Below are 21,933 nucleotides of genomic sequence, written 5' to 3' on the forward strand. Positions count from 1 at the left end.
ATAAGTTACAAATAGTTGGCACACATGCAGGCAGATCATAGCAGAATTTAAAGTTATGTCAGTAGTCCTAAAAGTAGCAATAGCTAAATGGTCTCTTACCAGACTCCTCTGGAAAGAAAGAAAGAAAGAAAGAAAGAAAGAAAAAAAAAAAAGAGAGAGAGAGAGAGAGAGAGAGAGAGAGATCCAAATTGGTGAACAAGCAAGTCTCTAATAACCACCTGCCATTAAAAGTCAACAATGACTACACAGCACATAATTAATCAAAGATTACCTGAGCTGTTTAGTCCCGGTGAAAAGAAGAAGAAATCTTATAATGAGCAGCAACATGGGGGGAGAGGTTATCACAACAGCCAAAATGGCAGTTGCAGCATTACTCTCCAAGCTCCGCCCTCTGTGCATGTCAATACATATACCATACGAAAGGAGCAGGCTTGGTTTGGGATGCTTTTGTTGCCCTCTTCCCTCTCCATGGATGCCACTAATGATGAGCTTAGAAATTGTTTTAAAACACATGCTTTCGATCATCCCTTTAAGCCATGGTTTGTTTAAAGAGCACACTCAGACAAAAGAAAACAGTCTTGCAGATCAAGAAAGTAATATTTTGTTTGGCCAGTTTCTAGTTCCTTCCTTTTTAGCAGGTTTTTTTCCGTCTTGTATCCTTGTCATTTAGGCTTCAATAAAATATTGTGTGGGGCATAAAACTGATCAGGAATAAATCAGGAAATGATAGACAAACTTTACATTTCTGGTGATACAGCATGCTAAGAAACAGTTGAAGCCAACAATGTCAGATCATCAGTTACTATGTTAGAATAAATCATGGTTTAATCCTTGACCATTCACAAATCACAATCAAGCAAGGCACCTTATGACAGTGTGACACATGAGGTCAGATATAGGTCCAGACTCCTATGTTGATTCTACCTAATTTTCATTCAGGCTGTTGCGAGAAGTGGGAAAGTAACGCTGACTCTAACCATTTCAGATCCCAGTAATGTCAGATTGGTGAATGGTACAAGTCGTTGCTCTGGGAGAGTTGAAGTGCTGCACAACCAACAGTGGGGAACAGTCTGTGACGATGGCTGGGAGCTCACCAATGCCCAAGTTGTGTGCAGGGAACTGGGCTGCGGAATAGCTTTAGCAGCCCCACGAGGAGCAAAATATGGAAAAGGAAATGATCCCATTTGGCTGGATGATGTCAAATGTAAAGGAACAGAAGCTTCTCTCCGTGACTGTCGTCTAAAATCTTGGGGAGAACACAACTGCAACCATGGAGAGGATGCTGGTGCTGTGTGTTCAGGTATGTACTTAGGGAGGGGAAATATATAATGGGGTTGAAGATTGACCGAAATAATAAATTAGCATTGTTTTTCCCCCCTCTGCATTTACTTCTCATTTAGATTTTGGCTGTCTACATACAATTGCCCTATATATGGCTCTGCACACCATCCTAAGGTCAGGGGTAGCTGTTGGGTTGGAAGAAGACTTAAATGTTTATTCAATTAGTATTTGTTCCTTCTTATCTCCTGGTATTTCTATTTCTTATATATTGAAATTAAAATGTTGTTTCCTCAGTAAGGCTGAGTTTGTTCATCTCAAGTAAGTAATCTGCTTCTTAAAAATGGCTCTTCTATAAATGTCAAGAACCAAGTTTTCTGGAAGCAAAAAAGGTCAAGCTTTTCCTTGTGGAATAAAACAAAAATTAGACATGATGATGATGAGTATGAGTATGAGTATGAGGAGGAGGAGGAATTTGAGGAGGAAGAAGAGGACGAGGAAGACAAGGAGCACAAGAAAGACAAGGAAGACAAGGAAAATGAGAATGAGGAGTAAAACCATACTTTCTAGCAAGAAGCTGTATTCCTCCCCTTTAGGTGAAATGGACCACCAGTTAGATATTCAAAAACCTTGTGAACAATTTATTTTATGATGTTGTGGTTCTTCATTCTTTCATTTCCCATCAGAACTCCGACTGGTGAATGGTTCAGGCCACTGTTCAGGAAGAGTGGAGATCTTTCATGACCAGCAGTGGGGGACTGTGTGTGATGACCGCTGGGACCTCAAGCATGCTGAGGTGGTCTGCAGGGAAATGGGCTGTGGTGTTGCTTTGACAGCACGAAGAAAGGCATATTTTGGACAGGGAAAAGGGCCAATATGGCTAGATGATGTGAACTGCAAAGGAACAGAAAATACCCTCAGTGAATGTTCAGCAAGCACTTGGGGAACAAACAACTGCCACCACCAAGAAGATGCTGGGGTGGAGTGTGCAGGTTAGTTTTAGCTGATTTTGGATTTTTATTTTATTCATTCCAATTGCTTTGGTGATATTTATTATGCCTGAATATTGGGATATAAATTCTAATCTTCATAAATCTATAAAGAAAAGACATTTCATATGGAGAAAATATAAATGTTTTGAAATAATATTTTTGCTAACCTCCAAGAAAGTAGTTTCAAGATAGACCAGCAATTGTCACACATTTTAAATGAACTCATGGCTGGGCATCAACTAACTATCAAAGAAAGTGAAGAGAGCTTCATCCTGATGTTTGTTAAACCAGACTGGAGTCTTTCAGTTACTAGATTCTCACATCATACCAAGACAAATATTATTGTTTTTTTAAAAAAAATCTGGTTTGTTAAATGACCAATGGTTCTTATAGTTCACATAGTATATACTCATAATCAATCATTTGCAAGGCATAGTGACTAACTTCACAAATTGCATCATTAAGCTGAAAGTTAATAAGCTACTTTATGACCTACCATAATGAGCATTATTACCTACAGTAGTGGGGTTCCAGTGGTGGGGTTCAAATATGTGAACAGCTGGTTCTCTGTGTAGATACTGCTTTTGAAAGTCCATTCTGGGCCAGGGCAACAAAAAATTAGCTAGCAGTTCTGCTGAAGTGGTGCGAACCGGCTGAATCCCACCATTGCCTACATCAGACCATATCAGCTCCCAACATTCAGGTGATGCCAGTTACAAAAGGAGGGGAAAAATTCTGACTGTTGATCAGACAGGAAAGTCATGTTTTGCTTTCTTCCAACTACTTAGCACAGAAGGAACATGTGGTTTGTTTATTTGAAAGCAGAACAGCTGCTATCATAAGCATTGGAAAGATCAAAGAAGATTCTTTTTTTTAAAAAATGATATTCTCTGTCATTTCTATTTTTTTTCTGAAAAATGCAACATGAATTTAAGTGGGAACAACTGGAAGCAAAAAAGGCTTCACTGGCTCTTTATAGTGGGGTATTTATTAGAAGAGAGGAAGATAGAGAGTCCTTCTTCACCAGCAAATGTAGTCTACACACAAGATATCATAAAGACAAAGGAAGAGGGATAATATTGAAAATGATGAAACTTTTTCAGAGGCTGCTTGCTTTTTTGCAACTAGAAGTTCTATCAGAGAACTAAGCTTTCTAGCAGTTCCTGAAATGATTGGAGAAGACATTAGATTGAGAATGATTAAATTCCTGGCTCAGTTAATTGGTTGGGAAGAAAATAAACTGACAAAATTCAAGAAGGCACCCAGATAATAACAGACAATTACCTCATTAAAAAGTCCTGTTATAATTTCTACTTTAATCTTTACAAAAAACAGGGACATTTGCTGATGACAGTCATATGTTTGCAAGACACAAAAGCAGATATAGAATTGATGAAGAAACTAAATGACTTTAGAGCATTACTAGGCTTCAAAATAAATACACAGAAAACAACAATGCTTGTCAAGAATATGGTTTTTCAGAATTATGAAATATTGAAAAAAAAGTCAGGTTTCAAGATAGAGAAAAGGTTGAAAGATCTTGGGGTTACATGGACAAATACAATTTTTTTTAGAAGAACCTTCTACTAGATATCAAATTATATCAAAATTATATCTAAAAAGACCTTTTAACATGTGTAATTTGCAATTACCCTTATTGGGTAGAATATCTGTAATTAAGATAAATATTCTACCAAAGATGTTATTTTTATTTCAGACTTCACTGATATGAATAACTGACACTCAAGCAATGGCAAATGGATATTTCTAAGTTCATATGGCAAGGAAAAAAGTGTTAGATATTAATTACTGCAAGTTGCTAAATAAAGAGGAGGTTTGGGTTTAACAGATTTGAATTGTACTTTGATTTCTGCTGTTTGGTTTGGATAAAACAGTGAGACTCTTCAAAACAAGAGCCATGAATTAGAGGGCCATGAACTAAGATTTGGATAGCATGCCTGTTAGGGTATGACAAAGTTAAAATAAATGTTGATTTCAACAATCACTTTGTTAGACATGCTATCCTAAGGGCTTGGAGCAAATATAAAACAAGATTCACTGTGAAAGTACCTATTTGGGTGTTACCTCAGGAAGCCTTTTTTAGAAAAGAAATAATGGCAAGACCAGACTGGTGGACCCACATTCAAATAATATTTTTTAATCAAGGTGAACCTACCCTCAAATCTAAAACAGTTGGAATCAGAAGGACATGTCTTTCACTGGTTTACATATTTACAACTGAAAGAAAGATTTAAATTAGATTTTAAAAGTCATGGATTTAAGTTTGTAAAAAATGAATTAGAAATTGCACTGTGTGGTAATAATGAACATATTATTGCCAAGGTGTATAAACTGTTAGTGAAATTGAATTTGGAGAATGAGTATGTGAAAACCTGTATGATCCAATGATCAAAGAGCTTTGGATATCATATAATGCTTGAACAATGGGATAAAACATGTGGATGAAGGGTTTAAAATTTACATCAAGTTATAATTTAATTTTTTTATAAAATAATGTCCCATTGATATTTAATAATAGTAATTAGATTCATATTTTAATAGAGAAGATACCTAAACTGAGTGTAAAAATAAAACCAGAAACTTTTGTTTTAGACTTAATGGACAAAGAACTTGTCCCAAAGGTGCTTTTTCCAAAAAAGCAATGGACATTTCTTGGTTTTTTTTCTTTGAAAATGTTAGAACTGAAGATGCTTCTTGGATTAGAAGCAAAACAATTGATTAATTCTTGTGTTGAATTAATTTTATTTTTAAGATAAAAGTGGCAACAGTTTTTCAACTTTAACTATTAGGGCTTAATAAGAGGTATACCAATCTCTTATTCCAAAGTTCTTGTAATAACTAACATTGCTCTTTAATAGCTTATTTTAAAAAATGCAGGGGGGAGGGATTTCCTTTGCTCCATTATCTGTCAGATTTTCTGCCCTTTTTCCTTCTACCAACTGGAAAAAATTATTTATTTATTCATTTATAACAGAGGAAAGAAAAGGAAAGGAAAGGAAAGGTGAAGATAGCCTTTTGTAATAATAATAGTAATAGTAATAGTAATAGTAATAATAATAGTAGTAGTAGTAGTAGTAGTAGTAGTAATAGTAGTAGTAGTAAAGTTGGAAGGTGTTCTGTACCAGCCTGCTACCGGCCCTGCAGAAAAGGCAGGGACAACCCCTTTTACAAGAAGGCAAGAGGCTGGAATTAAGCCTGCCAAATTTATTAACATAAAAACACAGAGCAAAGAGAGCAAACACGAACCATGAAACAGGAGCTTTTCAAGCGGTTGCCTTCAGCAAACCAGCCCTCCCACGCATTCCCCTTTTATACAGTTCAGGGCGTGGCTTCTCTCTGCCTCCTTCCGAGGTGCCCCATTGCCTTCCTCTGTTTACTCCTGATTGACTGCCTCCTGCATCGGGCGTCATCTTCATCCATGCTGTCAGGCTCACACAACTGGGTCACCGTCGTGACCAGGTGGGAGGGGCCTGGCTGAGGGCTCTGCAGAGCCTCAAGGCCATCATCATCAGCAAGCTCTTCAACACCCCCCCTCATCCCACCCAACTGCCGAACCCACAGGCTGACCCTGAATCACAACAGAAGGGACCTTGGAGGTCATCTAGTCCAACCCCCATTGGACTAGATGACAAATGGCTGTCCCGTCTTTTCTTAAAAACTTCCAGTGTTGGAGCATTCACAGCTTCTGGAGGCAGGTTGTTCCACTGGTTAATTGTTTTAACTGTCAGGAAATTTCTTAGTTCTAGGTTGCTTCTCTCCTGGATTAGTTTCCATCTGTTGCTTCTTGTCCTGCCTTCGGGTGCTTTGGAGAATAGCTTGCCTCCAGCAACAGAAAAATATTATTGTTCATAACAGTTAATAATGACAAAATCACATTTAATTTAATGATAGATAATAATAACTAAATTGCAAAGAAAAGAAAAGTAACAGTGGGTTGTAACCATAAACCCAAAGCTTAACAGGCAGGTTGTTCCACTGATTAATTGTTCTGTCAGGAAATTTCTCCTTAGTTTTAGGTTGCTTCTCTCTTTGGTTAATTTCCATCCATTACTTCTTGTCCTGCCTTCAGGCACTTTGGACAATAGCTTGACTCCCTCTTTGTGGCAGCACCTGAGATATTGGAACATTGCTATCGTGTCATCCCTAGTCCTTCTCTTCATTAAAAGCAAACAAGAATTATGTCCAGCATATGTCTTGATCCAGTACATTCCAAAGACTGTTAGAAAATATAATTAGATTATTTTTTAACTAGATTATAAAAAAATAATCTAAAGCTTTTGGAGAGATAGTCACCTGGTTCACAAAAGAATGAGCACCTCCAGACACATTTGCTGATTTTTCATAATGAGGCCTTCTACCAGGTGTGCTTGCAGATAACCAACATTTGAAAAATGAAAGTTTGTCAGAATAAAATGTGGTTATCTCAGTTTATAGCAGACTTTCTTGACACAGTTCCCCCTCAAAAAATAAAATAAAATTGTACAGACAAGGGTTGTTAGAATTTGGGGACAAAGATTAAAAAATGTTCACATCAATTTTGTGAGGGATTTCCTCAATGTCAATGGTCTTCTGATAATATCTTCTACCTTTTCAGATCCAGTGGAGCTCAGGCTAGTCAATGGCTCACACCGTTGTACCGGGAGGGTAGAGGTATTTCATCTCCAGCAGTACGGGACTGTTTGTGATGACAACTGGGACTTGAATGAAGCTGTTGTCGTGTGCCGATACCTTGATTGTGGATCAGCCATTTCTGCCCCTCGTTCAGCTCGGTTTGGCCGAGGAACTGATACTATCTGGTTGGATGATGTTGAATGCACAGGAAGTGAAGTTTCCCTTGGTGTTTGCAAGGCCAAGCCCTGGGGAACTAATGACTGTAATCATGGGGAAGATGCTGGTGTTGTATGTTCAGGTAACTAGCTTTGAGCATGTATTCCTATACTAGGAGAAAGCAACACAAAGATAGATAATCAGATTTATTTCCAACCTTCAGCTGTTCTTGAACTTCATAGAAGTTGTTGGTTTGAACTGCTTTGTAAATTTTTTCATATTCTCCATCAAAGGCTTTTGAATAAGGCCCAGCAGGAGTAATAGACTATTGCACTGATGTTCTTCTTGTAGACTTCACAAAGGCATCTGTTTGGCTATTGTGGAAAACAGGATATTGACTACATTGGCATTTGATGTTATCCAGTCCAGTCTCTTATATTTTGCCTGCAGATAATGATTTCTTCCACAGGGAAAGGAGATTATTTATTTTATTTATTTATAAAATTTATTGGCCACCCATTTAACCTCAGGATAACTCTAATTTCTAAAAAGAGTGATATATGGTTGAGTGCTGCATTGCAAATATAATCAATTCCAAAAGAAGAAAACTAGAGAAGATTCAAGTTCACACTGGAAAGATATTGATATCATCTGTCATATTTATAATCAGTCAACAATAGAGAGAATTTAGTAAAAGTAATACTGATGTATTCCCATAATCTGAAGTAAAACATGTGTTTACAAAGCAAACCATCTCTCTTAATTGTTCTGTTCTTGCTGGTTTTTCTAAAGACCATTGTAGATCCAGCTCAGTTTGAAATATGCTTCTTGTCTCTTGGGAAAAGATTTTTTCACATCCTGATCTTTCAGAACACATTCTCTAGGAAGACAATCGATTTATCTCTTTTATTTTCAGAGAATCTCAGGCTAGTCAATGGCACAAATCGCTGCAGTGGAAGAGTAGAGATTCGAATACCAGGAAGTGATGAATGGGGGACAGTCTGTGACCGGACTTGGGACTTAAAAGAAGTAGAAATTGTGTGCAGGCAATTGGGCTGTGGAAGTGCTGGATCGGCTCCAAAAGGAGCTCATTTTGGGCGTGGATCAGGCCGTATCTGGATGGATGATGTCAATTGTGAAGGCACAGAAAATTCCCTTGAAGAATGCAGAGCAAATACCCAGGGGACAAACAACTGTGTTCATGATCAGGATGCAAGTGTTATTTGTTCAGGTAATTTACGGTGGCAAAGTTGTGATTTGTGATCATTTTTGCATTAATGACTTTCATAGCACATAACTTTATTAAACATATTAAAAGTGGGTAGACCAATAGCAGTGGAGATCTATGTGACATGACAAGTAGGACCTTCCAGATATACAGTAACTGTTGTGTATAAGCATCTAAATTGTGACATTCTTTTAGAAATACTATTTGGGGCATACATCAGAAGAAGTTCTAGCTCTCATTGTCATCAGCCTGACCCCAGTCACCCTATGGATTAGCACTCTCCATGCCCCTCTGTCTTGCACTACCGACTTCAGATCCACCATGGTCATCTTTTAAAGTGTTACCCTTTATAGTATCCAGCCAGCAAGTACTCAGATTTCCCTTTCTCCTTTTTCTGCTGATTACTCCCAGCATGATTGACTTTTCAAGTGAATTAGCTCACATGACATGGCCAAAGTGTCACTTGAAGCAAATATTACTTGATGCCTCGGTTTGGTGATCTTGGCTTCTAGTTTTGGTGAGATTCAGTCTAGGACTTCTTTGTTTGATATTTTTATAGTCCATTGTCTATTGTGTTTTGAGGACATTAATGCTCACATTTTGAGAGAGGAGTGAAGGAAACCATTTATGCCAAAGGGGAAAATCCTTTCCTCAATAGAAGTGGAGGCCTCAGGTACAATCTATCTCCCTTTTTCATGCTGGTCTTTCATCAGTCCCCAGGAAGATTAAAACCACTTCAAAGGTTCACCAGAGAGGTTACACTTAAGGAATCACCTAGGGCAGTGATGGAGAATCTTTTAGAGACTGAGTGCCCAAAAACAGGCCTGCCCCAACTGCCCCTGCTCTGCTCCCACTCTGCCTGCTCCACCCCCACTCTGCCCACTCATCCACCCCCACTCTGCCCCTGCCCCACCCACCTGCAGGGCCACCTGCCTCCATGGCCCACCGCAGCAGATCACCCAGGTGCCCCTGCAGCACCATGGTGGCCATGCCCTCTGCCCACGCCCTGCAGCATCATCTGCATGCGATGGGGCACGAGGGTGGAGTCTTGTCCCTGCTGCCCGGCTGCCATGTCCTTGGCTGTGCTGCTTTGCTGGGCTGTACCTGGGGGCAACTTTCTTCTGAGGGGGGGCTGCTGGTGAGGGAATCACGGGGGAAAGCAGAGCTGGGGTGACAGCATGCATACTCACAGAGAGGGCTCCGAGTGCTGCCTCTGGGATTGGTGCCATATGTTCGCCACCACTGACCTAGGGTAAAGGATTTAGGAGTTGGAACATTTACATTCCAATGATGCTCTACCTACTCACCTAATGAACCTATCCATATTAGGTAAGAAATGAAACTTTTCCCTAGAAGACATATATGAGGTCCCCCTAACCAATTTGCTCAGACTGAAGAAGTTACTTGGATAAGCAGTTAAATGTTTCAAACCAATCAGAATTCCAGTTGCCACAAGTCAACTTCCAGACAATTCTACCTGATTGACTGAGAATCTTCATTGACATACTAAGTTTGCTTTTTTCTTTTTTATAATATTTTATTAATTTTCTCATTTTACAATTGAGTATTTAAAAAGCAATGTGATGACTGGGTTAATCAGTAGTTCAACAGTGTACATAAATCTTTAATATAAATCTCATATTACAATATCAGATATTTCCTCTCTTTTTCCCTTAATATCTACTGTCTCATATTGGGCTAGTACAGTTCTTATTATTATCAACTAAATAAAAACATCTTTGTTACAATTATCAATAATTTTTAGCTTATACATATCTTAATTGCATTTGCATTTGATCCTTATATATACAATCAATGTCCTGTTATTGCCTTACCCCCCCAAGCTTTAATTTCCCATCAATATTCAAATTAACATTCATTATTTATGATTTCCAAGTGTTTTATATTTAGGTTACCAAAGTTTCCCTTATCTCAACTTCTTCCTTTTTCCCTTTTCATAACAAAGTCTAGTATTCTAGATACACATCTTATCTATTTGATTATAGTCTTGTTCTGTTTTCTAAAAATTATCTATTTTCCACCATGTTAAACCATCTAATTAATACACTGTCCCACCGTAATACATCAAAACCATTATATGTGTTGTCTGGGTTAACCAATAATTCAATAATATACATTTTTTTTAAATTTAGATCTAATATTGGAAGCTCAACTACTCCTCTTTTTCTAATAATATCTGTTATCTCATATTGGGCAAACAGAATTCTTATTTTCAACTAAGTAAAAATGTTACATTTATCAATACTTTTTATCCTATACACAAACTTTAATTCCCATCAATATTAAAAAACAAAAACAAATTAAAAACCCCACACTATTATTTATGATTTCCAAATATTTTGTTAGGTGACCAAAAGTTTCCCTTATCTCAACTTCTCCCTTTTTCCCTTTTCATACCAAAGCCTAATAATCTAGTTACCTATTCAATTATAATGTTACTCTGTTTTCTAAGTTATCTCTTTTCCACCATATTCAACCCTCTAATTAGTAATATAATATCCCCTCTAATAAATCAAAGGCATTATTTTTTTCCAGCCTTACTCTGGTTTTCTTCCTTTGCCAGCTAACCTTCTATGTCAGTGCCTTTGAATCATCAAACAGTTCTCCCTCTATTATTATATATATTATTTGGAATAAGATAGACCATTTGGATGAAGGTTTTTTTGGAAGAAGGAGCCCATTTGTATTCATGAAATCACTTCCCTATTACTCCAATTTCCCACAATTGTCCTGATTGGTTTATCTTCCATTCACTCTGTTCTTCTTCCTTTTCGTCAAATTTCTTCTGATTTTGTAAAAAGTCTTTTCCAGTATCAATGTTGTCACTCCCTTTTCTGATTTTTCCATTGGCTGGGTCTGTTGGTCAATTGGGTCCTCTGTCTTAGTGTTTAGTTGTTCCAATTTTCCTTTTATTTTCTGCATTGTTAGTTCTTTGGTTGTAGTCAAGATCTGGGTTTGTATATTTAAGCTGACATCTTGTTCCTTTATTTTGCTTCTTATTTTGTCACAAGCTGAAAGGATGGTTTTGTGTATTGATTTCAACGTGGAAAGGATTTTTTTTCCTGATCTTCATCCATATTCTCTTGATAGTATGTTAAGTTGAAGACTTTAGAATCAAACATTAAAAATAGTTTTTTGTCTTTTGTAGCTCAGTATGAGACACATATTTCATGTTTTATGGGTGGTCTTTATAGTAGAAATTGTTTGTAAAGTAAGAGTCTATAATCCAAGGTGTTCCATCATCTCGTATAATAACATATGCTTCTCACGTAAAGAAATAGGAAAGCAATTCCCCAAGTATAGCTTTGAAAGTAAGTAAAAGTTTACATTCAGAGTTCAACCAGGCCAGATATGCCGCCCAGTAGTCCCTTGTTTGCAGGTGGGTTTTTCAAAGGTGGTAACTGTCAAGATCAAGAAAATTTTATCTGAAGTCTGGGGTTCAAGCCAAGTCTCTTTTAGACAAAAACACATTGTAATACCATACTTCACCACAAGATGGCACCAACACAGTTTTAAGCTTTTTAAGTCCAAAATTTGTATGATGGTTTTTCAAGCCTTTTTTTTAAATAAAAAGCAAACATTTCCAGTGAGAAAAGGAACACTTTTAGTCTCCAAGTTTCAAAAGAATATACATCCAATTAGATTAAAATTGTTCTTATAGTTGCTCTGTTTCCCCTGGGTAGTTCGTTGCTGCTTTTCATAGAGGGTGGGATAAAAATTCCCTTCCCTTTCTCCTCACAGGGGGGAAAGTACTTTGGGCAGCTTTTACAGGAAAGAATACTTAAAATCTTAAAGAGAGGATCAGATCTCACTCAGTTTCATCCGCGTTGCTTTGAAGTTGCTTGGTGGTGCTTTTGACTTTGGCTGTCAGCAGCTTAGTGACCAGCCATATTGGTATGGCTAGTCTTTCCCTCACTGGTTTGGAGGGCTTACCCAGATCAAACAGAAAGGCTGCCACCCTTCCACAATCAAACACGGTCCCCTCCTTGCTCATCGCCCATTCAGGGTGACTTTCGACCCTTTCCAGGGTCCCCCAGTGGAATGAATTCAGATGCGAAAGACAGAGCTTGTCTTCCTGCATCTGTGGCACTGCAATGGCAAGCTGGAAGTCCATGCCCTAACCCTAACCCATACTAAGTTTTCTTATTTTCTTCAGCCATCCAGCGTCATCACTTTTCAACCCAGGTTAGCATGGCACTGACCTCATCAGACTTTGTATTTTTAAAATATTTCTTAGGGAAATATGTTAAGTCCTACAAAAGCCCTGCAAATATATATAGTATGCTATATGAATTCCAGGAAAACACAATACATTTACTAACAAATTTTCTATTTGGAGGAAGTATTTTGAGATTGCAAAAATGGGGTGAAGCCTAGTTTGGACACCCTTAATTCACAAGAGATATAATAATAATAATAATAATAATAATAATAATAATAATAATAATAATAATAATAATAATAATAATAATAATAATAATAATAATAATAATAATTTAATTTATAGTAAGTTTTGCTTACTATAAAGAAAGAATCACTGAGTCAACAACTGGATTTAACATCTTCCTTTAAGACTTCCTGATAGCAGTTTTAACCTTTACTGAGCTTTCTGATGCAAAGTCATTGGCAACAAACTGGCCTCAGACTTTAGTCACCTCAATCAATGGAAAACATTTTGCCATATTAACTCAGCTATGTTTCTTTTCCTTCTCTGTATCTTCCTTTCATTCATTTCTAACAGACAGGATAATCCTACAATTTCCTTTTATTTGCCAAAGGTTCTTCTATTCTACTAAGTTACTAGATAGAGGCAATGGTGGAAATAAAGTGAAGGCAAGTGAGCTAAACTCCTGAGAACTGGAGACAAGAAGTCTCTATCACTCTCCCTTGTCCCACACTTTCATAAAACCTGATTGCTCAGGGAAAAGCTTCTACATCTTGCCACAAAAATGTAGATAATTAGTATGAAAGCAAAGAAATAGTATATGTCTTTGCTGCCATATGTATTGATTGCCTGCAATGCTGGGCCTCAATAGGAACATTAACAAATGAGTGGGAAGGAAGGAAGGAAGGAAGGAAGGAAGGAAGGAAGGAAGGAAGGAAGAGAGAGAGAGAGAGAAAGAAAGAAAGAAAGAAAGAAAGAAAGAAAGAAAGAAAGAAAGAAAGAAAGAAAGAAAGAAAGAAAGAAAGAAAGAAAGAGAAAGAGTAAAGGGACATTGTTGCTCCTAATTCTTTCTCTGTTGCTATTCTTGTTGCTCCAGTTTTTGCTGGAAGTGAAAGACCCTGAATGCTTCTCCAGCATCTGCTGAGGCCTGATTTCCTCCCCCTCTTTTGGTTTTCCTTCTTCACCAATTTCCAGCTCATGAAGATTGAGGGTAAAGAGAATATGCTAATTATATCTGAGCTACAAACATCTGGATAACACTACATGGTAATGAAGAGATTCTGTTATGTAGTGGCTGTCCAGATTTTTTTAGTGTGGGAGTAGTATGCCTAAAAGATTAAGACTTTGAGGTAACTAAGTGGGGAAGGGGTCTTCTGAGAAGAAGACTTATGAGTCTATTCTGAATTGGAGGTAAGAAGAGGTTCTTTTTGAATTGAATGGTGAATTAGAGCAAGAAGAAATGCAAAACTTTGAGTGGATGAAGAAGAAGAAAGTAGATTCTTCTGGGACTTTAGCAGAGAAGGACCTATAAGATTCTCCTCTTCCATTTCTTCCTCTAGCCTCAACTACCACAACGTGTTTGGGGAGAATTTATATATGCACTGTCTCATGCTTGGGCGGGAAGTCACGAGGAAGGTTTTTCTGAGGAGAAAGACAGAAAGATCTGTTTGTAGGCTTGAGTGGATTAAAAGTCGTAATATGCACTATTTAATTTGTATTAAATCTGTTTATTCTGTAGACACTTTCACCCTCAATGTGGCAAAGATAAGATTGGAAGATGGTCCAAATTCCTGTGCAGGGCGGGTTGAAGTCTATCACCAACAGCAATGGGGAACTGTGTGTGATGATGGATGGGGCATTCAAGATGTAGCTGTGGTGTGTAAGCAACTAAAGTGTGGCATTCCTTTGGAATCCCTGTCTGGGGCACACTTTGGAAGAGGTTCTGGCCCTATTTTTCTGGATGATGTAAACTGCACTGGGACAGAAATGTCAATCAAAGAATGCCGAGGACGTTCCGTAGGAGAGCATGACTGTGATCATGCAGAAGATGCGGGTGCAATTTGCTCAGGTAACTTTCAGATGAAGGAAATTGCAAATTAAATACAAATGCTTGTAGCTTGAAGTTTAATATTGTGTGTGTATGTATAATTTCAGTTTGGAATAAAGGAAGGGTCTGTTTTTAAGCTCAAAATCCTTTATACATTCCAGAGATGTATTTACCCTGAAATGCACAATCAAAAATATGGAGAATAGAAAGCAATAAGGAAGGAGGATGAACTAGAGTTAAAACAACTAATATATCTTTGTTTCCTACAGTTGTTCAGTTTGTTATTGCACATTCTTCTTCAAAGAATGCAATAGTTCTTCTGCACTAAATGCCTGCCCAGAAATTTAAACCAATCTACATGCAACTACAGGTTTTCCATTAGGTACAAAAGCTGTGTGGTCATAAATTTCCCCACAAGGGCATAAGGAAAACATTCTTGGCTTCAAAGCAAATTTAATGTGTTTTGTTCTATCCCCATTCAATTCTTGATCTTTAGCAATGCAAGTCTAGTCCTTTTTTGAAAAACATTTTGCACTATTGTTCAGAAGCATTATATAAATGTTTCTTCCCTCTTACCACCTCCAATTAGTCTGTTATCACTTAATGTTGCTCTAAACATAGTGCAAAAACCCAGTAAACTATTTTATTAACATCTTCCAACTAGGATTTTAAATATATTTAAGAAACTATATCTGAAAACGTATGCTGCCGGATGTTCTTTGTTGCTTGATTAAATGTTTTGAGTATTAATTTCCAATTTGTAATTGAATAATGAATTAGGTGAATTTATATGAAATAATCAAAGCCTATCCTTACAAAACTATGCCAACCATGGAAAAAATCTTTTTCACTATATTATAAGTCACTGTATAATAAAATTAGAAAATTCACCAGCCTTAGAGAGGCAAAGTTTGTCAGTTTTACAGGGTAGACCAGACTAAGAAACAATCCCATATAGACCTGAACTATTTATAGTAAAGCTTTAGTGGCAGAATCTGCAATCTGCTTCTCTCCTCCTTCCTTCCCTCCCTTTATCTTTGGATGAACCAGGGAGGGGCTTCTCTGAGACATTATCTCAAATTATTTTCTTGACTCAAGCTGAAGTTCCACTTTCCTGTCATGTTAGTAGCAGCTTTTTCTTCTACCCTTTAATGCCATTCCCTATGCCCCCTACAGGGATGAAGGCCAAATATGGATTGTTAGGCCCATGTCTCGGTATGCATATTTCCAATGAGACACACTGAGACAGGAAGATCATTTAATTACAATTTATCAAAATATTCAGATAAAAGGGATTCTTCTGATTCAAAGAGGGAATCCAGATCCTTAGCATACATTTCATTTTATAGCTAACACTTCAAAGAAAATGCAAAAGAAAAGTTGATTGGACAGTATAAAACTAGCCTCCCCTTTGTATAGGAAATCAGCTACATGTAGTCAAACATGCTGCATGCATGTCCATTTAAATGAGGTCTTATGACAGAAGGGGCATAAAATTCAAGATGTTAGCAAAGAAAAGGCTGTCTGGAGTTCACAAAAAGACAAACCAGATACCAATTAGCACTAACAAACTTTTTCTTATCATAAGATAGTCTCCAACCATCCCTTCTATAGTTTATCTTTTCAGTTTAGGAATGTTAGAGGCTATCAATCAATCCATACAGCAATAGGATAACAAGTTTTCCTACATTCCAGTCTGTAATGGTTTGATAAAGCCTTATCATCATTTTAAAACAGAGAAAAATAATTTAAATTAAAATACAAAGTAACTAAGTTAAAAATATTACAAAATCCATCTCATGCAACCTTCAGGGGTTAAGTTAAATGAAGGGGTTAAGTTAATCGAAGGGGTTAATGGAAAATGGATGCATACATGCATAGTTTCTAATAAGGTAAGGTAAAGGTTCCCCTGCACATGCGTGCTAGTCATTTCCAACTCTAGGGGCCGGTGCTCATCTCCATTTCAAAGCCAAAGAGCCAGCACTTGTCCGAGGATGTCTCCGTGGTCATGTGGCTGACATGACTAGATGCCAGAGGCTCATGGAACGCTGTTACCTTCCCACCATAGTGGTCCCTATTTTTTTACTTACATTTTTACGTGCTTTTGAACTGCTAGGTTGGCAGAAGCTGGGATGAGTAACAGGCTCTCACTTTGTTACATGGCACTTGGGATTCGACCTGCCAAACTGCCAACCTCCCAATCGACAAGCTCAATAGCTGACTCCAAATAATAATTTGTTACTTCGATTGATTTATTTCCTCTTGATTTGGATAAATTGTTTTAGATCCAGATTACTATCTGGCAAAGCACGCACTAGCATTCTTGTGTTGTTTCTACTATGCTTTAAATAATTATTGCCATAAAAATTCTATATAGCCTTAAGTCCATATTGTAGTCCATATTATTCTTAACCACCACAATAACATTTCTTTCTCTATAAAAATATTTGATTGGATCCTTATTTATCTACTTAAGTTAATTGAAGAAGTTAGGTTTACAGACGAAGGATCAAATAGTATAGGGTTACGTACTGATTTATTTATTTATTTATTTATTTATTTATTTATTTATTTATTTATTTATTTATTTATTTATTTATTTATGGGACTTATATGCCACCCTATCTCCCGAAGGACTCAGGGCAGCTAACAACAATAAAAACAACAATACAAAAGTTAAAAGAAATTAAATAAACAGCCCCAATAAATAAGTTAAACTAAACAATTAAAATTAAAAAAAAACATTTTAAAAAACCCTGTCGTCAGTCCAGGTCAGCCTGATGAAAAAGGAAAGTTTTAAGGCCGCGGCGAAAGGACTGGAGATCCGGGGCTATCCGGAGCTCAAGGGGGAGTTGGTTCCACAGGGCTGGCACTCCCACAGAGAAGGCCCTCCCCCTGGGGGTCGCCAGCCAACATTGTCTAGCCGACGGCACCCTGAGGAGGCCCTCTCTGTGTGAGCGCACTGGGCGATGGGAAGTCGTTCCCGGCAGCAGACGGTCCTGCAAATATCCCGGGCCTAGGCCATGTAGGGCTTTAAAGGTAAGTACCAGCACCTTAAATCTCACCCGGAAGACAACCGGTAACCAATGCAGCTCACGCAGGAGAGGTGTAATATGGGAGTATCAGGATGCTCCCATAACTACCCGCGGGGCCGCATTCTGCACCAGCTGGAGCCTCCGGGTGGTCTTCAAGGGCAGCCCCATGTAGAGAGCATTGCAGTAATCTATCCGGGAGGTGACGAGTGCATGAGTGACTCGGTCCAGATAGGGGCGCAACTGGCACACCAGGCAAACCTGGGCAAATGCCCCCCTGGCCATGACTCCAATATGATCTTCAAAACTGAGTCGTGAGTCCAGGAGGATGCATAAATTGCGTGCCCTATCAACGGGAGGTAACACCTCTCCTCCCATAACCAAAGATGGAACTTCTTGGACAAGTCGAGATGCTGGTACATAAAGCCACTCAGTCTTGGCCGGGTTGAGCTGGAGCCTGTTCTTCCAGGCAATGGGATATCACATCGAGGGCATCGCTGGGTTGGTTCGGGGTGGAGATGAAAACCTGGGTATCATCAGCATATTGATGATACCTCACCCCGAAACTTGAGCAGGGAGTTGGAGTAGAAGACCTCCAAGGTTTCTTCCAACTTTGTTATTCTGTAAACTCATACTTAGAATGCTAGAGAGGAAAACAAATCCTTCCAAAATATTAACTGTGCCTGAAATGATCTCAAATTGAGCACTAGGACACACCATATCAGCTGGGAAGATCAAGTTAACTCTCTTTTGTTTTCTAGGTCCCCTGAATGTAAGATTAGCATATGGCCCCAATGCCTGTGCTGGACAAGTAGAAGTGAGCTATAATGGCTCCTGGGTCACTATTGGGGATTCAGGTTGGAGCCTTAATGAAGCCAGAGTGATATGTCGACAACTGGGCTGTGGTGCAGCATTGTCTGTGTCCAAGGGCAATGAATATGGCAAGAGCAGTGACCCAGCGTTTCTGGATAATGTGAAATGTAAAGGAACAGAATCTTCCCTTGCTGAGTGCCAAGCTGCAACCACAAGTTCCAAGAAGTGCATCTGTGGCTCCTATGCAGGAGCTGTATGTGAAGGACAGTCAGGTATATATTCTGTCCAAATTTTAGGAATTATGACCAGGAAGGAAATAATACTGAGCTCTCTTACTGTTGACTTTTCTCCTTGCCCACTTTCCAGGTTCAGGCACAACTACTGCAGTCATTTTGAGCCTACTGGTTATTGTTTTACTCATTGGGGTTTTATTGTTTTACCTGAGGAAAAAGGGAATGAAATTATCTGCACTAAATCCTTTCACCCAGAGACGAGGTAAGAACTTAACAACAGTTTTACAACACTTCACCACTTGGCAGGTTACCCCAGATTTTATTTGCTTATGTAAACAAGTTCACTATTTGCAGAATAGCTGACAAAGTCCGCTCCTTTAGAAGTTATATTAACTAGTGACCAGTAGACAACACTATATGTTTTGTCCTTATTGGACATTTTCTGGTGTAGGCATCCTCCATATTAGATGTTTTTATTCAACCCTTTAATGACATTTGAATCCACAGCCTTGGCAAATTCCTATGTCTGAAGAGTCCCAATAAGGATGAATCTGGTCACATAATTCCCCGTTGGTCACTAGCTAATATAACATCTGAAGCTATATAAGCCACGCCCCATGGTCTTTAAAGAAAAGCAGTCTGAAGTCACACACAGTCTCTAATATGAGAGTGTGAGGGGGTAAAATGGAGGCATACATGCATAGTTTCTAATAGCTGACTCCAAATAATAACTTGTTACTTCGATTGATTCATTGCCTCTTGAATTGGATAAATTGTTTTAGATCCAAATTGATATCTGGCAAAGTATGCACTAGCATTCTTGTGTTGTCTCTATTATGCTTTAAATAATTATTGGCATAAAAATTCTATATAGCCTTAAGTCCATATTGTAGTCCAACCACCACAATAACATATTTCTTTCTCAGTAAAAATATTTGATTGGATCCTTACTTATCTACTTACACACACATAAGAAAGTTGCACTTGACTTCTGCTCATTATTTGTGCAAATTCTTTAAGTTTTCTTTGAAGCAATGTAGAATCAAGTGACCATTATCTTCTGACATTTCTTGTACTTCCCCAACAAGCCCAAAATCTTAGAATTGCCCCATTCTGCTTTGTTTCTGAACTCTACTATGTGATCAAAGGAATTCTAGGGGAAAAGGCTTTATAAACATGGATTAGGAACTGCATGTCTTCCAACTTCTTGGATTGCTGACCCTCTGGAAGGTTATGCACAGAATGGAGATCAGGAAAAAGCTTGTTCTCAGAGCTTTTGTCATTCTCTCCTTGCTTTAACATTCACAGTTTCAGAAGATGAAACCTGTTTCTTTGCTCCAGCATGCCTGAATTTGATTCTAGATGGGGGAAAAAATAGTTACTCCTTGACTTGGCTTAATTGAGCCAATTACAAGCATAAGAGTAATGGTAATTAAGCAGGTCATCCTGTGAACACATCTAATTTTACAATTTTTTTTACAGTGGCATAAAGTAAGTGCCACAGTTATTAAACAAATGCTGTGGTCATTAACGGAACCCACTGTTTGCTATGGGGTGTTTCCAGCAGAAACATTGTAAATCGTGGTCATATGACCATGGAATGCTTTAAATGGTTCAGTATTAAAAGATGTAAAGAAACATGTAGAAGAAAAGAAGATACAATCAAAATAGAAGCTGGGTGTAACACTTTTCTTTCTTCTTGCAGAGCCCTTCATGGAAAATATCAGTGTTGGGTCAAATATGGTCAATGGCCTTCGAGAAATGTATAGCCGGGGAAGAGAACAAATCACCTCTGAGGGGGACCCTGAAGGTGACACAATCTGCCTCGTGAAAGCCCCAGCTGATCCTTCAGCAAGCAGTACTGACTAACAGACTGGGAAGGGACAAAAGCTTAAGAGCTAGAGAAACAGAAGCATCTGTCAGAAATAGGTCATTCTGTGATCCATCCACAGGAGGTCATAATCATGTCACCAGTTCTCATGTTGTTAGCATGAATGTTTAGAGACCTGACTTTTTTTCCTGGCATCCCTTGGATTGATCATACAACAATCCTCACTACCCCAGAAATTGAAGTAATTAGGCAAGGATTGAAGACAACATGGATATACTTAGAGATATCCATGATACTAATGTTCTTACATGATGGGGCTTTGGGAAATTGCTTTCAAACTTCTTATTTTCATTATTGTTGATTACAGATAACAACATTTGATTTAATATCCCCGCTTGAACCATCATAGATCACACTTGCTGAATATTAAAATGTAAGATCCAGAAATTATGCTTCCATTCCCTAATACAATAATAAAAAAGCCAACATTCAAACAGGATGAAGTGCCTCTCAGTGTAAAAAATATCAGACAGTACAGAACGTGTATAAGGTGTAGACAAATCCTATATCACACATTTGAATAAACTTCCCTGTAAACCTGGATCAAAATATAAGCAAAGTTGAATTAACTGAGCTTTAAGGTTTAGACACTTCCTGAACCATATTAGGATAAACAGGTCAACCTGAACTGGGTCTATCTTGGATTAAGGGGTGTGCACAACTTTCTTATTTTCCATCAAAATTTTCTTTGTATTTTTTTTAATGCTTGTCATTTGGGTATATATTTCTCTAAATTTTAAATATCGGCCTTTTTATTTTACATCCAACTACTCCAAATACATCAGCTATCTTAATGGTAGAATCTTGCTAACCTAAAGGTAATATCAGTAGGATGAAAAAGTACCAGGAAATTTCATTGATGTAGGCTAAACTGGGAACATCCCTAAAGACAGCAATAACAAACCATTTCAGTATTACTATTAAAAAACAACAACATGGACATATCCATGTTGTCATCAGAAGCCAAGCTCATCTTTGGGGAGATTGTGTTTTTCTACCCTCAGAATGGGCATTTTTGAATATATTATTTCAAAATATCCTTCTTTTTGTTAATTTTTTTAGGGGAGGAGACAGTGGAAAGCTGCACCAGAGGCCATTTTTGCAAATAGTATCAGTTATACCCTTTAAAATCTATACAGATTTTTTTTCCCATCCTATGTATGTCTATCTGAAAATTCACTCCCATTTATAATTTTGACTACTTTAACCTATGGTCTAATGGGGGAAATGGTTTAGCTGCTTATGGTGATCTAGATGATTTGAATTTTATATTTAAAGCTAAACTACGTAGATATTTGTTATGTAACTTCATTCTGAGCATTTCTACTTAGAGCAATCTGTATAACCAAGATTTCATGTTGTATAAAAAATACATTATTGGAGGAAACTAATAAACATAAAATCAAAGAAAAAGGGGGAGTTGCCCATCAAAGAGCAGTCAATAT

At 37.9% G+C, this 21,933-nt stretch overlaps 1 protein-coding gene across 1 annotated transcript in view; it reads left to right on the top strand.

Moving 5' to 3' along the window:
- The window catches only part of LOC308677790 (scavenger receptor cysteine-rich domain-containing protein DMBT1-like), a 41,213-nt gene extending 20,101 nt beyond the window's left edge, over window positions 1-21,112 (top strand). The window contains exons 6-13 of the mRNA XM_081344486.1: window positions 986-1,300; window positions 1,965-2,270; window positions 6,886-7,200; window positions 7,975-8,289; window positions 14,211-14,540; window positions 18,313-18,636; window positions 18,731-18,859; window positions 20,303-21,112. Of these exons, the coding sequence (XP_081200612.1) occupies window positions 986-1,300; window positions 1,965-2,270; window positions 6,886-7,200; window positions 7,975-8,289; window positions 14,211-14,540; window positions 18,313-18,636; window positions 18,731-18,859; window positions 20,303-20,466 (2,198 nt within the window). The 3' untranslated portion in view covers window positions 20,467-21,112. The remainder of the gene's footprint in view (window positions 1-985; window positions 1,301-1,964; window positions 2,271-6,885; window positions 7,201-7,974; window positions 8,290-14,210; window positions 14,541-18,312; window positions 18,637-18,730; window positions 18,860-20,302) is intronic.
- Window positions 21,113-21,933: the final 821 nt, after the last annotated feature.

Source organism: Vipera berus, assembly GCF_964194415.1.
Source record: "Vipera berus genome assembly, chromosome: Z".
In the NCBI taxonomy this organism is placed as follows: Eukaryota; Metazoa; Chordata; class Lepidosauria; order Squamata; family Viperidae; genus Vipera; species Vipera berus.